The sequence below is a fragment of the Stegostoma tigrinum genome, chromosome 18, assembly GCF_030684315.1.
Source record: "Stegostoma tigrinum isolate sSteTig4 chromosome 18, sSteTig4.hap1, whole genome shotgun sequence".
NCBI lineage: Eukaryota > Metazoa > Chordata > Chondrichthyes > Orectolobiformes > Stegostomatidae > Stegostoma > Stegostoma tigrinum.
Genome location: NC_081371.1, coordinates 28,840,493 through 28,858,895, shown reverse-complemented (window position 1 = coordinate 28,858,895; position 18,403 = coordinate 28,840,493). Strand labels below are relative to the sequence as shown.

General features: G+C 40.3%; 1 protein-coding gene across 1 annotated transcript in view; it reads left to right on the top strand.

The window, feature by feature from the left end:
* kcnq1.2 (potassium voltage-gated channel, KQT-like subfamily, member 1.2) overlaps window positions 1-18,403 on the top strand; it is a 480,582-nt gene that overhangs the window by 123,095 nt on the left and 339,084 nt on the right. The window contains exons 12-14 of the mRNA XM_059652242.1: window positions 11,701-11,727; window positions 12,664-12,723; window positions 14,607-14,724. Coding sequence (XP_059508225.1) covers window positions 11,701-11,727; window positions 12,664-12,723; window positions 14,607-14,724 — 205 coding nt within the window. The remainder of the gene's footprint in view (window positions 1-11,700; window positions 11,728-12,663; window positions 12,724-14,606; window positions 14,725-18,403) is intronic.

The window sequence follows — 18,403 nt, the reverse complement described above, 5'->3', positions numbered from 1 at the left end:
CATAAATCAGGAACAAAAGCAGAAGTTTCTGGTGAAGCTCAGTGGGTCTGGCAGCACCTTTGAAGAAAAATCGGAGTTAACGTTTTGGATCCTGAGGAGTTCTGAGGAAGGGTCTCTGCACCCAAAATGTTAACTGATTTTCCTTCACAGGTGCTGCCAGACCTGCTGAATTTTTCCAGCAAATTCTGCTTTTGTTGCTTGGCCATTTCAGAGTTGGAAAAGTGGGAACTGGCCCGTGAGTTGTTGGTTCTCCATTCTCGAGTCTTCCGCTCCTGTCTGTCAAAGTTGATTTTGCAAGATTTTTGTCTGAGTATTTGTGGTGCTAGCTTCAAAAAGGGCATTATTTTTTGTTTGCTGGTCCTCTGTTGAATCCAGAGAGTGTGGTGGGGGCTTTGCTGTTTGAATTTCCCTGGTGCTTTTAGGAGTTACTGAAGGTGCAGTCCAGACTTCACTGCAGTACAGGAGTGTGGTGACAACAACTGCATTGTGCATTGGAATTGTTGTCGACTTGTTGAAGTTTTATTGGATTTTCTTGTCAGTCATGGCCTTTTGAAGAGTTGGGTGCCAAGGTATAGGAGATGCTCAACATATTCCAGACTTCTGGCCTTCAAACCCTATGTAATGAGATTAGGTGTGTCATTTTGGAGACCTCGCAAAATTGAGGGCAGTTGGAGGGAAATCTCTCCACTGATTAGCATTGTATTGAGCATTATACCAAGGAAGGTGGTGGTGTTTGCTGGTGACCTATCATCTTATTCCCAGGCTATTACTACAGAAGTCCCTCAGAGTACTGTCCTAGGCCCAACCATCCATTGATGCTTCACCAATGATCTCTTTTCCATCGTAAGGCCAGAAATTGCAATGTTTACTGATTTGTTCAGCACCATTTGCAGCTCCACAGATGCTGGAGCAGTCCATACCCACCAGCAACAAGAACTGAACTACTTTCAGTCTTAGACTGATAAGTAGCAAATAGCATTCATGTAGTATAAGTACCAAACAATTATCATTTCCAGTAAGAGAAAATCTAACAATCCTCCTTGACAATCAATAACATTACCGTTGCAGAATCCCTCTCAATCAACATCCTAGGAGTTACCATTTTCCAGAAACTTAACTTACTAGTTGTATAAGTAGGGTGGCTAAACTAACAGATTATACTGCAGGAATTCTGCAGTGAGTAACTTATCTCCTTACTCCCCAAAGCACTCTCTTTATCTGCGAGACTCTAATCAGGAGTGTGATAGAATTTTTTACTTGCCCGGATGAGTGTGGCTTCAAGAACGCTAAATGAGCTCAACACAGTCCAGCGCAAAGCAGCCCTCTTGATTGGCAACCTATCAACCATCTTAAATATTCATTCTATCTACTACTGGAACATGGTAGCAGTAATGTGTATCAATTATAAGGTGCACTGCAACAATTCACAAAAATTTCTTCCACAGTACCTCCCAAAACTGTGACCTCTGTCATCTCAGAGGAAGAGGACAGCAGATGAATAGAAGCACCATCACCTGCAAGTTTCTGTCGAAGCTATATGCTCCAAACCCATTCCTTCCTACAACCTCTGTTCCTCATATCAATAAGTATGTACATAGCAGATGGACTACAATGTTTCAAGAAAGTGGTTTGCAACCACCTTCTGAAGGGCATTTAAGGATGGACAACAAATGTTGACCCTGCCAATGATGTTCACCCACCATGAAAATAATGTGTACAATCAATTTGCTGATCAGTTTTGACACCCAATATCCACTTTGTTCATGAAAACAACTTAAATAAAATTAGAAATAACAAGGTGTAGAGCTGGATGAGCAGAGCAAGCCAAGCTGCATCAGAGGAGCAGGAAAGCTGACATTTCAGGTCTTCTGAATAAGGGTCCAGACCTGAAACGTCAGCTTTCCTGCTCCTCTGATGCTGCTTGGCCTGCTGTGTTCATCCAGCTCTATGCGTTGTTATCTCAGATTCTCCAGCATCGGCAGTTCCCACTATCCTTAAATAAAATTAGCATCTGAAACACCCTGAAGGCCCTGCCCATTTTGTATCTCAAATGATTTGTGACTTGCACAGAGGGTTTGAGAGCTAACTATACAGATCAGTAGCTGTATGGAAGACACACGAAATTATTTTCTTCCCCAGAGCCAGTGTATTCGTGTTTTAAATGACCACTAACAAGACACGGTGTGCTTATCTTGATTGGATCCTTTAAGAAGTGCCCCTGTTTTGCAATTATATCTTTGCACACTACGGAGGTTGCTTTTGGGACTCCGCTCACGAACTTTTTTGTAAAGCAAATGAAGAGTAAAAACGTTGCAAAGACTTTGGAATGTAAATCTATATGGTGTAATCTTCTGGTAGCAATGAGGTTGTCAACAAAGGAACAGGAAGTGAGTGACACTTTCATCCTGGGCATTTGATCCCGCACTGGCTAGCAATTAGCTATACATCAATGATAGCAAGAACTGCAGACACTGGAGTCAGAGTTAACATAGTGTGGAGCTGGAGGAACACAGCAAGTCAGGCAGCATCAGAGGAGCAGGAGAGTCAACATTTCCTGACCTGAAATGTCAACTCTGCTGCTCCTCTGATGCTGTCTAACCTGCTGTGTTCTTCCAGCTCCACACTGTTGATACTGAATTAGCTATGTGTGCTTGAGCTGTGTGGTAAATCTTGTGGTAGGGGCAGGCAGGTGGTCAAGGCACCAGCAATTCCCTCATAAGGTCAAAGATCTTGGTAACACCTTTAAATGGCACCCAGATGGGCATTCCCTGCAAGCTAACAGCGTCAGTGATTGTGAGTGGCAGCTTTGACACAACAGCTGCATTTGGAACCTTTTAGGTATTTCACCACCACAAAAAAACTAACGTCAGCTCCCAGAGTGAAATCTCGGAGCAGACAAAGACTGGCTCCTGTGGACTTGCCTCCAGATCACAAAAGGAATGGTCTACTATACTCCACAAGGGTAAATGAAACCGCATTGTCACTGTCACTGTAAGTGTGCACATAGGGGGGTCAACTGTTTAAGTGCAGAGGGATGTCATACATGAGTTTAAGTGCAGCCTTAGTTGGAGCAGATGGCCTGAGTATGTTTTTCTGCAAAGGTTGCACCAGTTACAAACTGGGAAGTACAGGAGCTTTTTTAGCCATGTATTCTCATTAAGTCATCATACACCCATTGAAATGAAGCTCGATCATTCTGTCTGTCTGTCTGCAAGGGAAAGCCACTCACAATTATTGGAAACACTCAAAGATTTGTGACAAAGTTGCAGACATTCAAACCCTGACTCCTTTTGTGGAGAAAGCTGCAGAACTTTCCCAGGATGACCAGATCAAGTCTGCACAGATGGTAAGATTAGAGTTTCTCAACGTTCCTGTGAGGATGTTGCTAGTCTGGTGTTGCCAAAGGGGAGTATGGGAATAATATCCCTATCATTCTGAGGAAAAGGGATTGTGTAAACCATCAACTAATTCTCTGTGTTCTCCACTGCAGGTCACTCCAGGAATAAATTATTATTTAAATTGACTACTGACTTGTACATGGGGCTGCATTCTCCCAGCTCAAGATTTTTATGAATATTTGGACCATATGAACTTGATCCTGTCACAGTTGGGATCCTAGTACAACTACAGGCCAATTAGACAATGCACCTGAGATTGTTGTGTCATTAGGGACTGTTGAAAGGCTGAAGAGAATGGAGGGCATTTCAGTGCAGGTGAGGATGTTCAAAGATGTTATTACAGACCACTGGAGATGAGCTCTTGTGGCACAGTGGTCCTCCATGGAACAGGAGGCCTGGGTTCAAGTCCCACCTGCTCCAGAGTTGTGTAATAACATCTCTGAACTGATTAGAAAATATGAACACCTCTGGAGGAAATGGGACTTGAACCTAGAGCTCCTGGCTCACTGGTAGCGACACTACTACTGTGCCACAAGAGCATTTTCAATACAGTTGATTGTGAGGATGCTAATAGCATTTTGTGCTTCTGCACTGGCAGCGCTGATGTGGAGACTAAGTTGAGAGCAACTAGGGTGAAATTGAGTTGTGAAATAACAGGAGGAAATGGCAGTTACTTCTTCATCTTTGATTCTGTTTGTCACATCAATCTTCAGGTAAAAATATGCTTTCGCAGACCGCAGTCACTGGACGACCTCAGGATTGCTGATTTGTCCCTTTTCTGTGCAATTTCATTATGATTTTTGGGGTGCCATTCTCCCATTATACACTCATTTCGTAAGAATATAAGTAGGTGCAGATCTACTCTATATTGTCCCCAGAGCTGCTCTTCCAATCAGTAAGATCATGACTGAACTGATAAAACTGAAAGAATTGCAGATGCTGTAATCAGGATCAAAAACAAAGATGCTGGAGAAGCTCAGTGGGTCTGGCAGCATCTGTGAAGAAAAAAGTCAGAGTTAGTGTTTCGGGTCCGGTAACCCTTCCTCTGAACTAATGGTAGCTGGGAAAGCTACTGATGGCAGCGACCATCAGTTCTGAGGAAGGATCACTGGACCCGAAACGTTAACTCTGATTTTTTCCTCACAGTTGCTGCCAGACATGCTGAGCTTTTCCAGCAACTCCAGTTTTTGTTCTGGCTGATCTGGCCTTAGCATAAACTCCACTTCCATGCCTATTTCCCATAACTCTTTATGCCCCTATTGTCTCCCTTCACTTTGACTGTATTAAATTATCCGGCCTGCACAGCTCTCTGGGATGTAGAATTCCAAGGTTTCACAACCCCCTGAGAGAAGAAATTCCTCCTGACATCTCCATCTTAAAAGGAGAATCCTTATTCTGAAACTATGCTACATGGTTCTAGATAGCCCTCCATATCTTAAATATTTTGAAGAAGATCAGAGATACTATCATCAATGTTCAGGGGAGATAATGGTGTAATGGTAAATCACAAGTGAGCTTGTAATCCAGAGGCCTAATGCTCTGGGAGCATGAGTTCACATTCCACTGTGGCATTGATTGAACTGGAATTCAAGTATTAAAATATGGAAAGAGAAAGGTTTTGCTCTCTAATAGTGACCTTGAAACTATTAACAAAAATTAATTTTGGTCAGCACAGTTGCCATACCAAGATGTGTGGACATGCCAAATTTCCTTAGCCTTCTGAGGAAGTAGAGGCATTGGTGTGTTTCTTGACTGTAGCAGCAACATGGATGGACCAGGACAGATTGTCAGTGATATTTACTCCTGATAACTTGAAGCTCTCAATCATCGACACCTCAGCACCATTGATACAGACAGAAGAATGTCTTCAGCTCTGCTTCCTGCAGTTAATCACCAGCTTCTTCATTCTGCCAACATTGAGGGAGCAATTGTTGTCTTTAAACTATGCCACAAAACTTTCTATCCCTTTCCTGTACTTTATGTCTTGACATTGTTTGACATCTGACCCAACATGGTGGAGTCATCAGCAAATTTGTAAATGGAATTAGCGGATTTGGCCACATGGTCATGAGTGTACAAAGGGTAAAGTAAGGGGTTGAGTACACAACCTTGCAGGGCATCAGTGTTGAGGATTACTTTGGAGGAGTTGTTGTCACCTATACTTTCTGGTTGTGGACTTCAGGTCAGCAGTTTGAGAATCCAGTTACAGAGAGGGGAGCAGAGTCTTAGGTCTTGGAGTTTGGAGATGAATTTGATTAGAATTATGGTTGAAGGCAGAGCTGAAGTCAATAAATAGAAGTCTGACATAACTGTCCTTATTATCCAGATGTTCCAAGAATGAGTGTAAGGTCAGGGAGATGGCATCTGCCGTGGACGTATTGTGATAGTAGGGAAATTGTCGTGGCTGAAGGCATTCTGAGAGGCTAGGGTTGATGTGTGCCGTTACTAACCTTTCAAAGCACTTCATAATGGTGGATGTCAGAGCCACCAGGCTGTAGTTATCAAGGTGTGTTGCCTGATTTTCCTTTGGCGCAGGGATGATAGTGATCTTGAAGCAGGTGGGAACCTCACTTTGTGATAAGGAGGGGTTAAAGCTAACAGCAAATACTTCCACCAGCTGTTCCATGTAGGATCTGAGCGCATGGACAGGGATTCCATCTAGGGCAGTCCCATTCGTGGTTTCAGCCTTAAGCAGGCCGATCAGATGTCTGCGGTGGTGACTGTAGGTATAGGTGCACCTGAGATTTTTGGGGCAGGTGATGACATTTCATTGACCTTCTGTTCAAAACAAGCATAGAATGCTTTGAGCTGATCAGGGAGGGATAAGCCCATGAATCTACTGTACTTAGCTTTGTAGCCTGTTATGTTGTGTATGCTTTGCCATGTTCAGTGTATGTTCATGTAGTTAGCCTGGGACTCTAGCTTAGTCTGGTATTGTCTGCTGGTGTCCCTGATAGTTTTGCAAAGGTTAGCTAGATTTCCTGTACTAGTCATTGTCACCCAACATGAATGCCTCAGGCCTGGACTTCAGTGGAGTGGATCTTCTGGTTCATCCATGGGTTCCAGTTGGGGACCACTCCGATTTAACTATTTTGGATTAACTATCTCTAAAGACTTACTGCTGAAGGCTATGACATGTTCATTTAGGTTGGCAGCTGAGTTCTTGAATATGGACCTGTCATGTAGGAGCTTACCTGTTACCTCAGGCCAGACTGTATGACTTTTTGTACTGGATCCTCAAGCTTCAGTTTCTGCTTGCAGGCCGGGAGAATGAGCACATCCTTATAGTCTGATATACCAAAGTGTGAGTGGGGGCTGGAGGGGTAGACATCTTTGATTGTGTAGCAATGGTCCAGGGTGCTTTTGCGTCTAGAGCGACAGGAGACAATATCTTGGTAACACGCTCTTGTGGTTGGCCTGGTTGAAGCTACTGACTATGATGGACAAAGCCTCAGGATATTCTGTGTCAAGGATATTTGTAGCAATGTATTATTTCATCAAGTGCGGTCTTCACTTCTACATAGGGTGGGCTGTAAGTTGCCATTGGAATATCAGAAGAAAATGTCTGCAGCAGGTAGTATGGACAGTACTTCACCATGAAATATTCTAGATCTGGGGTGTAGTAACTCACCAAGTTCTTCATATCAGAGCACCAAATTGATCAGGAGGCAGACCCTTCTGCTCTTGCCTTGCCTAAGGATGCCGTGCAGTCCATATGGTGGATTGAGAAACCTGCAGGTTATAAGGCACAGTCATGTGAAGCAAGAGTAAGCAATATCCCTATAAAACAGGGCACACAGCAGTCTCTCAATTCCCTTTGAAAAGTCTAGCTTTAAGTTCACCAAGCTTGTTTTCAACAGCTTGGACATTTGTCAGGAGTATGCTGGGGAGGGGACTTGAAACCGCAAACTACTACAGAGAGTTGGAACACAGTCCTGTCCATCACAAAAACTAGCTTTCCTTCCATTGACCCTGACTCTCCGCTGCCTTGGGAAGCAGCCAGCATAATCAAAGAACCCTCCCACCCTGGTCATACTCTATTCCACCCTCTTCCATTGGGCAGAAAATTCACAAGTTGGAAAACATGTTTCAACAGATTCAAGAACAGCTTCTTCTCTGCTGTAATCAGAATTATTTGTGGACCTCTCCTATATTAGAGGTGATCTTTCTCTGCACCTTGTTTGTAGCTGTCACACTATATTCTGTGTTGTGTTCTATGCCAACAGCATAGGTTCAATTTCTGCACTGGCTAAGGTTACTATGAAGGACTCTCCATCTCAACCTCTTCTCTCATCTGAGGTACGGTGATCCTTAGATTCAACCCCATCAATTGTCTCTCTAATGAAGTCAAAGTTCTTAAATGCTCTGGTGAGAATTTGTGTACCAGAATGTTTCAGTATCATTAATGTGTACTTACTCTCTAGAATAGACTTGTCTATCAGGGCACTACTGTGTTTCTCAGATGTTATTAGTTATTAATTACAATGTAATCAATCTGATCTGTTTATCAAGGCTGAGCCACTTTTCTGCTGAAGATTTAATATGGCCATTCTTCTCTCCTTGGTATCAATAACTTAAACTTATACCAATGAGAAGAATTGGTGGCAGTAGTTCTACCCAGAGTATACCACATGGTTCTCGTGGACACACCATAACATTTAGCATGGTGAACAGCAGTGTGGGTTTTGGCCAGATTGTGCAGCCCAAAGCGACCTCCAGCTCTACAAAAGCCACAGCCGTCCGAGGAAGAGAAGGAAAATATTCCAACAGAAGCTGATTGGATCTTTCAATATTGAGCAGCTCAAAACACCCAGAGTCTGTCAGCTTCTGTAAAATCAACATGACCAGTTTGTGCAAATGCTGCAGCCAGCAATTGAAAAAGACTGAATAACTGATAATAGTATTAGACATGTCTCCAGAAGCTTAAAACAACTAGAAATAGTGAACAATGTTGAAAAAGCTTATGAATATCATGCAGGTTTACCAGAGATGCAGGAGGAAAAATTTGAAACATACACCTGAGAAAAAGCAGTTGATATCAGATGGCCAAAATAAATTTAAGTCCCTTAGAGAATGGGGAAGAATTCTTACATTTAAGAAACAAATTCTAGGCTGAGAAGTTACAAGAAAACTTAACTTTCTGTATTCAGTAAATAAGCATTTGTATCATCATTTAAAATTATCAGTAAAAGACACAAAAAAACTTTGAAAGAAATTTGTTAAGAAAGTCATTAAAACTAGCAGTGTAATTTAACTAATTAGTGAAAAATTCTAAAGCATTTCAACAATTTTCAAACATTGAATTATTTTGTTCAGCATTAAAAAAGAGGATGATTCTGAAACATTTAGAAGTTTCCAATTTTAACAGATTTTAGAGGAAATTTCTGTAAAGAAAAATAGGAAGCTAGACAGACAGACATAAGAGAGCCTTTATTAAAACAGCAAGGCTCCTCAATGAAAATGTTTATTAAAAATTCATCCTCATTATCCCATATTTAAAATTATTATAATGATTTAAAACAATTTGCTAAAGAAAACTCAATATTTATTATAATTGAAGTGATTTTACAATTTCCAATACTAACCAACAAAACCAGCTACATCTACAAAATAAACTTCCTACAATAGCTTTCATATAAATCATTCAATTAATAGAAGTAACCACTGTTAAGTACAGAGGAGATGGAGAAAACGATTATGCCTGTAACAGATTTAAGATTACAGATACTTGAGACAGGAAATTAACCTTTACTATTTGTGATGTGGAAGATTTTGGGACTTCCCCTTTATTTTAACTACCAGTTTTTTAAAAAAATAATTCCTTTTTGCTTCTCTTATTTGTTTTTCAGTTGTCTTTTGAACATTTTGTAATCAGCTTGGTTCAGACTTGTAACTTCTAACTGAAACCTGTCATAAGCATACTCCTACTTCTATCTTAATTTCTATCGCCTTTTTTTATCCAGAGAGCTCTAAATTTGTTTACTTTTCTTTCCTGGTTTAAGGGATCATGTGTTGACTGTATCTGAACCATCTCTACTTTGAAGGTAGCCCATTATTCAACTAATTTTTCTATGTAGCCTTTGTCTTCAGACTATGCAGCTGAGTTCTGTTCTTGCCCCGTTGAAGTTGGTTACCCTAATTAATTCTTACTCTGGGTTGTCCATTGTATGTTTTCTACGATCTTCCTTACACAACAATAATTACTGTTCCCTAAATGTCCTTTGCAGACACTTTGATATTACTTTATAAACTTTCCTCTCTCGTGGATGATCTTTAGTTTCCTCAACTTGAGACAGAGAAGATGGATATGTTTCTGAAATAAATGATATTCTTCCTTTTATGTCTTAACTAGGTGAACTCACATGTAGTCCTTCTATGTATTCTTCTGATTAGCATTGTTATTTTATCAGGTTCAATTATATACAGGAAAGCTGTTTGGGGTTGCTTCTCATTAACAGCTGAATTGACTGTATCAAGAATTACTCCTGGTGGTTGTGGAGTAGAGGGAATCATTCCTATTGTAAATAGTTTTCTTTGGGTACTCTATTATAGAAAGGTCCTAGAAAACAGTGGAAAAGCTTCAGCATAGATTGTTCAGAATAATACCAGTCACATAAGGTTACAGTTAGATTTGTTATATGGCTCTGAAAGGATTAATACTGAGGAGTGTTCACTTGCCACCCACAATGATGATGCCATATGAATTTGTGGCAGATTGGCTCAGGATTTTGAAGGAGTGAGATCGAAAATCTGGTCCTCCTCAAAATCTGTGACAATATTTTTATATCAATGTAACCTGGAATCAGTTGCTAACGTGAAAAGTTATATCCTGTTAAATACAAGAGTCTGTTCAGTTTAGATCAACAAGTAGGTTTCTTCTGCCACACTGACCCAACCAGGCCCTGTGGTTTTCTACACTTAACAAGGATGGTGGCAGCATTCTTCATCATGAGCAACATCTTATGCAGGGTTGTGACCTAGAATGCTCATGCAGCAAGGTTATTATGTGCGACTTTTTCAACAGAGCTGGGAGAGTAAAGAAGTGACCTGATAGAGAATTCAAGAATATAATTGAATAATTTTTTTTAGTTGATGAGTGCAGTGATGAGAACATCCAAATTTGTTGTGTTGATTAGAAACAAAAATGAAGAGGAGATTAAAATGTGACTCTTTTAATAGTTAGGGATGCCTGCTTTTTCTTTGACAAATTGAAAAAGATCCTTTACATTCTCTTGAACCACCTAAACAAGTCCTTAATTAAGAAAATGATAATACTACACTGGAGAGTTACCCCAGATTATGTACTCCACCCTTCTTGCCTGCTTCAACTTTGTAACTTTATTTTAGTTCGCTTAGTCAATTTCACGGTTAGCCAATAGGTAAAACATGAGCTGTTATTTTATCCTGACAGCCACGAGCCTTGATTTTAACTTGAGGTGAGAATTGTAAGTGGAAAATTGAGGAAACAGTGAACTCTCCTTAATTCTGCCAATGTGAGGCTTGGGCAATTTTATCATCCAGACCCCATCTATATGCCCTCAGGTGCTAACTGACCTAGGACCATTTGGGCAGTGGATATGTTTGGTGACCTGTACCTCTGGTGTGAACCAATCAAAAGGTCTCTTGTGTTCATGTAAGTTACTGGGAGGATCTCCTTCTGCTGCTACAAGGAAAGCACAGATAAGTTTAAAAAATCTTCTTGTGTCCTTTTACATCCTAACTCTCCTGCCCACTAGCTTTACCTGGTCAGAAAGTCATAACAGTTTCTTCTCATAAGCCTCAGGATAAAACATCAGTCAGATGCTATCATTAGAGGCCAGTGTATGTGTTTAAGGAAGGGTCTCCCCACTTGCTAGGAGCTATTCTTCCTATCTGATCAGAACAGCTGGTTAAAAAAGATGATAGTAGGTTCAGTTCTTGGGTGACCTTAACTTCCCTGTCGCACAATTTCTGATAGTCAGGTAGGATTAAAATTGTTATTTTATGACCTTGAACAGCAAGATAGACCAGTTGTCAAAAATGTTATCTTCTCTGTTTACCCCAGTTGTTTTGTAAAATTAGAATGTGCACTCATCTATTTAGCATTAGCTCAAGACTTTTGACAAGTTTGATGAATGATTTTTTTTGTTTGAGCTGACTTGTACTCATTGCATGAGGTATTTTTCAGTGAAGTTTTTTTCAATTGTTCTTGAAACCTTTCAGCCGTAGATATTTGTTAGCAGAAGGACTGAATCAGCTGGTTCATAGTGAGACTGACGCTCAGAAATAATCTCACACGCTTGCCTTTTTTCTGCTTTGTCAGGTCTTACAAGGATGTTTAGACAATCTGGTAAGTCTGCTTTAAAGTAATCACTATTCAAATCCTGTAGTCTGAACTGTGATTGTTGAGGAATTAATTTTGCTTTTGTCTCGACTCTGTTCTCCATATATAATTTTCCCCATCAGTTCTCATCAATGCTTATTCCTTCTCCATTTAATTCTCTTATGGAGTGTGGAAAATTAAACAGATGGTTGATTTTAGTGCTTTCTCATTATTTCAATTATGCATTTGCATATTATCATTGGTGCCTACTGTTGTTACAGTATATAATTGTTCACTAATCTGTTTGGCTTCTTCATGCTCCATTAATAATTCATTTCTGAAATCAGCGGCTTGAGATAAATGCAGCATTATTTTGGGGGTAATACTTGTTAATGAATGTCAGTGTTATCACACACTCATCTGTCTCGCTTCCTGTCTGCTTTGAATGCAGAATGAGCTTTGTCAATGACAGTCTAAGCATTTGTTTCCATTGTGCAACTCCCAAACCAAGCGATTCACTTAAGCATGTATAATAAGCAGTCATTGTCTGTTCCTTGATTAATATGTGCTGGTAAATGATTTATTATGTACAAAGATCCAAGAACTTACTAAACGCAATTTTTGTAATGCAGACTTTACAAAATTTGATTCACAAATTGTATTAACTCTTGAAGTAATCTTTATATTCTTGATTATCAAATTATTAATGTCTTCTTTCCAATAACTTCAAATTGACTTGAGTCATATCCTTTCATCTTATTCTAGCACTTTAAATAACTTGCCAATGATGAAGCTCTTGTCAACCTTGGCTCTTACAAGCTGTAATGTCTTACCTGGCCCATATTAGACAAATTGTCTCACTCCTAACAGCTGCATATTTGTCTTCCCTTTTTGATTGAGATTAGTTATTTTGTTTTACACCTTGCTCGTGGTTTCTGCCTTTCTTTGACTTTTTGCATGCAGGTCGACAGCTTTCCTGGTCTTCCTTAACGATCTGTACCTCAAGCTATCCCTCATCACCAGGTACAAGATAATTCTCAAAAGACCATTTTTTGTTGACTAGAATAGTATTTTGTTCAAGAGGTGAACATAAATGTATAGTTCAAACAGTTTTATTTTTGATTAGACTCCTACAATGTATAATAATTTCTGTTTTGTGTATAATTCCAGAGCAGTAATATCACTCATAGAACTTTAAATATGTGTTGTATTCCATAACCTGTTTACTTTCTTATGATCTGTTTCCAAATGAAGAAATTGTTTTCAATTGCAGTTTAATATCTCATGATAACGTTTTTTATTTATAATATTGTTAATTATTTTTAAAACTTGGTTCCCTTCAACCACCATTGTTAGACTATTCCTTCAGTTTGTAATCTGCATGCATTTATATTGAACATGGGGCATCTTTGATGAACCAATGCACGGGCCACAATGCAATGCACAACCTTGAGAAAAAAAATTGTCCTTGCTGTTGTCCTCTGACTGGCTTTAGAGTTGTAAAATTATACAGCACAGAAACAGACACTTCAGTCGAACTTGACCCAAGCCGACCAGATATCCTAAACTGATCTAGCCGCATTTGGCAATATTTGGCTCATATTCCTCTGAACCCTTCCAATTCATGTACTCGCCCAGATGCCCTTTAAATGTCGTAACTATACCCACCTCCACCATTTCCTTTGGCAGCTCGTTCCATACATGCACCACCCTCTGTGTGGAAAAAGTTACCCCTCAGGTCCCTTTAAAACCTTTCCCCTCTCACTTTAAACCTTTGCCGTCTAGTTTTGGATTCAATTTCTGATGTCCTAGGGAAAAGAAGCCCCAGCCCATTCAGCCTTTCTCCATTGCTCAAACCCTCTAATCCTGGCTACATCCTTGTAAATCTTTTCTGCATCCTACCAAGTTTGACAACATATTTTCAATAGCAGGAAGTCCAGAATTGAACGCAGTATTCTAAAAGTGACCTTACCAATATCCTGTACATCTGCAACATGATGTCTCAATCCCTATACCCAGTGCACTTAGTAGTGAAGGCAAGCATACCAAACACTATGTTCACCAGTCAGTCTACCTGCAACTTTATTTTCAAGGAACTATGCACCTTCACCGCTAGGTTGCTTTGTTCATCCACTCCCCAGGGCCCTACTGTTAACTGTGTAAATCTTACCCTGATTTGCCTTACCAAAATGCAGCACCTCACATTTATCTAAATTAAACTTCATCTGCCACTCCTCAGCCCATTGGCCCATCGGGTCAAGGCCTCATTGACATAGCCATTTTCCCTGTCCACTACACCACCAATTTTAGTGCCATTTTCAAACTTAGAACCATACCTCCTAAATTCACATTCAAATCGTTTATATAAATGACAAAAAACAAGGGACCCAGCATGGAATCTGGCTGATCACAGGCCTCCAGTCCAAAAAGCAGCCCTCCACCACCACTACCTGTCTTCTTCCTTGAAGCCAAGTTTGAATCCAATTGACCAGCTCCCTCTGGATCCATGTGATCTCACCTTGCCAACCAGCCTACCATGCGGAACCGTGTCAAATGCCCTGCTAAAGTCCATTTAGACAACATCTACTGCTCCGCTTTCATCAGTCTTCCTTGTCACTTCTTCAAAAAAACTCAATAAAGTTAGTGAGACCTGATTTCCCACGCATAAAACCATGTTGACTATCCCTAATCAGTCGTTGCCATTCCAAATGCATGTAAATCCTGTCCTTCAGAATCCACACCGATAATTTACCTGCCACTGATGTCAAGCTGACCGGTCAATAGTTCCCTGGCTTTTCCTTACCACTTTTCTTAAATAGGTTCTGTAACTTACTTATATTGAATGTAAGTATTTATCTTGATTGATTTTTAATTTTTTTTCCCTCTGGTGCCTTTTATTTTGAAAGTGAGAAAACATGCTACTGAAGATAACCCAAATGATATTTCACGGACCAACAGCTTTACTGACGAAATGGATTTGATGGGTGAAGAATCACCACTCCCTGTGGTGACAGATGTATTACAGTAAGTTCAGACAGATTTTAAATCCATGTCATTTTTGCCAATCTAAACTGCTGTCTTTTGATAATCTCTGTACTAAGTTAGCTGGCGACAGTTTTGAAGTTAAAGGTCTCTTAAAACAGTTAACCTTTGACAACCGAATGCAGATGCTTTCCAACATAAACATACAAATAAAATTGGATCACAGGACTTAAATAATATTGTGCTCTGATTCTTTATGTACCTGCAAATTTGATCATACGATTTCATATTTAGTATTGAGGAAAGAGTGGTCAGAAATTCAGGTCCTAAGAAGTAATTGATGATGGCAAAGGCAGGAGAAATAAAATCCTGTTTTCCTTTCATTTCCTGATTCTGATGGTTGAAGAAAAGACAGTTGAAGTCAAGCTATTGTTAAGTTTTGTAGCTGAAGAAAGACATTTTGAAGTAATAAATGAACAATACATTCACAAAGGAGAACACACAAATAGAAAAATAGGAATTCTTTCTCAATCAGTGCCACCAAAACTGATTATTTGATTCATTGCAGTTTGTGGGATCTTTCTGTACACAACCTGCCTGTCATGTTTGGCTGGATAATATTAGTAACTTTGACGTACTTCCCACGTCTAGAGATGCATGAAGCAGGTGAAGCACTCCATCCTTTTCTATCCATAGCGATGTTCTCACATTGCTGACTGGCTGAAAATCTCCACTGACAATCTGGCACAATTTCATTTGGGCCACCCCCTTCTACATCTGTCAGAAGCCCACAGCTTAACTGTATAGATAGGCTGCAATGACATGGATGTGTCAGCTTAGCTGTCTCTTGAAGCTGATTGATGAACCTCTGGGCTGCTCTGAGCATTTTCTTTGCTCCACTGTTTGGTATAAAGTCCCAACAGTGGATGACTAGCAGGTTTTGAAGATTTCTGGTATGAAAAGCATGCAATTTCTTTTCTTGACTGTCTTTCAGATGTTTAGAAGGAAACTGATGGCTTAGTGGTGTTATACTAGACAATTCACCCAGAAAACCAAGTGATGTTCTGGTGACCTGAGCTTGAATCCCATGGTACATGGTGGAATTTAAATTCAATAAAAATATAGAATTAAAAGTCTAATTGTGAACATGAAACCATTGTCAATTGTCAGAAAAGTCATTAATGTTAATTAATATCCTTTCCCTTGGGGAAAGAAACTTACATCCTTATGTGGTTTGGCCTACAGGTGACTCCAGATCCACAGCAATGTGATTGACTCTTAAATTCCCTCTGGGTAATTAGCGACAGGTAATAAATGCTAGCCAACCAGTGATGCCAACGTACCATAAATGGATAAAAAAATTGGACAACACATTTGCGTATGGAAGCTCAGCTTGTTTTCATGAAAAACTTTTCAACATTCAGTGATTGAAAAGTAACGATAGTTTACTTATTCTTCTACTGAAGTCTTTGTCTATGGCTTCTTGGACAAGAAGCAAGCCATCCAAATAGATAAAGTCCTGCACAATATCAACAAACATTTTTTGTTGCTTCTTTTTAGTCATCATTTGTTTTTGTTTTCTTGGTGGCTAAACTGAGTCCCAGTCGCTTAGCCTGATTGCTGATTGAATTAATCGACTCTTGCAGCTGTGTTTTGCTGTCTGATAGGCGTAAAGTGGGTGGAATCTTAGAGGAGCCAGACCGACATATGAGACATTTGGCAGAATTGTGTGAGAAGTATGCTGCAATTCATCTTGACATCAAAGTAATTTCACATTATCTTTGAAGCATTCACACATGGCATGGCAAGATTCGAAAGGCACATACACCCAGCTCATGGACTGGACCAGGCTGCATCTCCACGTTCTTTGTCTGCTCTCATTGTACTCACTCACTCTGAGTTTACACTCTGAGTCCCTGCTTTGAATTGGTTTACCTTGCCCTTTTGTGCTTTGTTCCTTCAGCCAAAGGTACCAGGCTCACATTACTGCTGGCTTGCTGAGCCATTTTGTGCAAACATGAAGCTTATTGGGATTAGTCAGTTAAGGGGAATAGCCTCCACTTAGAGGATCCTCGCACAGTAAGCCTTCAATATCAGCCCAGTCCCTACTTGGGGCTATCAGAATCAGGATCCTCGGCTCATTAGGAGTGAGAAGCCTAATGTCAGGCAGCCCACCACCTAACTTGACTCTTTCTGGTTTGTGTGGACTATTTGCCTTCAGGAATGAGAGAGAGGCAGGTATTAGAGGAAATGAAAGTGGGCACCACAGCCACCACTGTTGATGCAGGAGGGGAGGTGAGCCGAGTGAGTCAGGAGGACATGCAGTCAGAGGTTAAAGTGGGTGAGAGCACGTGGGGAAGATATGGTAGGCAATAGTGAGATTGATAGAGCATGACTCTTGGAAAGAGGCGGAGACAGTAACAGAGACAGACTGAGTATAAGGAGTCAGAAAGAGGTTGGTGGAACATATGTTGGCAAAGTGGAGAAGGACACTGACCTGCTTCTTAAAGTGCTGGACGTTCTTCTAGATGGCTGGAACAGCTGTAACCTGGGTGGCAATCTTGACGCTGATTGGCACGGTCTGATGTTGTGGCCTCCACTACTGCTCCTAGTGGTCCTGGGTTGGCACTACGCTGATAAAGCTGGGCTCTCAGAACCCTGACTGCAAAGCATGGTGCTGATTTCCCCCATCATCTGTGTTCATGGCAAATGTCAAGAACTGTGCAGGACAACTCAGGGCTCACAGTCCTTGTCTGGGTGCAGAATGGTCCTTTCAAGATGGCACAGGTGCAAGGGATGCCTATGAGCTCCAGAATATCACCAAGTGGACAAGTTGTTTTGCAAACATCGTGTGGTAAGGTTTCTGTGTGTGTGTGTGTGTGTGTGTGTGTGTGTGTGTGTGTGTGTGTGTGTGTGTGTGTGTGAGAGAGAGACAGAGTGTGTGTTTTTTCTTACATCTAAAATCTATTTATCTGTAATAAATAGTAATCCTTGTTAAGTTTCTGTTAGCCTGGGAGTAAAAGACAGTTACAGTACATTGGGGAATTTTGTGTATTTTTATAAAAGCTTTTTGTGATGAATCCAGGTCTTGACTTGCAGTGCACTATCCCACTGAGGTATGACATGGGGCGGTGATGTCTAACTACTCTTCAAAAATAATTTATTGTTTTGAAAGTGCAGTGGGCTGTCCTGAAGCTATGAATATCACTCTGTACCAGCAAGTTTTTTTTCTTTAATTTGTGTGTTATTTCAGGAGAAAATTAGTAACTTGTTGGCATTATTAGAAAAAGAAGGGTAGATCTTTGCCTGGACACATTCAGGAATTAGGTTCAAATTGAAGAAATTTAGCAGCAGAAATATCCTGGAAGTCATTATTTAATTAACCTCATTCAGGCAAATCATGGCGATGTATAGTTTGAAAAAAAATCATACTGCTGTAGTAGGATGTAACCTTTAAGACAGCATTTAGGAAACATTGTTCACTTGATGTGGAAGGAGCCTCAGTACACCCCTCTCTTGGCATATATGAATATGAATACTAGAAAACCAAAGTGGAAAATAACTCCAGTATCCAGCACGGATTTTTCCACACCACAATGGCACTTTTTTTTCAAACATGTACTTTATTCATTAAAATATCTTTATATGCATACATAGTCACTAAAGCAGTTCAGTTCTGTATAGTAGCATAAAAAGAAACAAAGAAACCAAAGGCATTTTT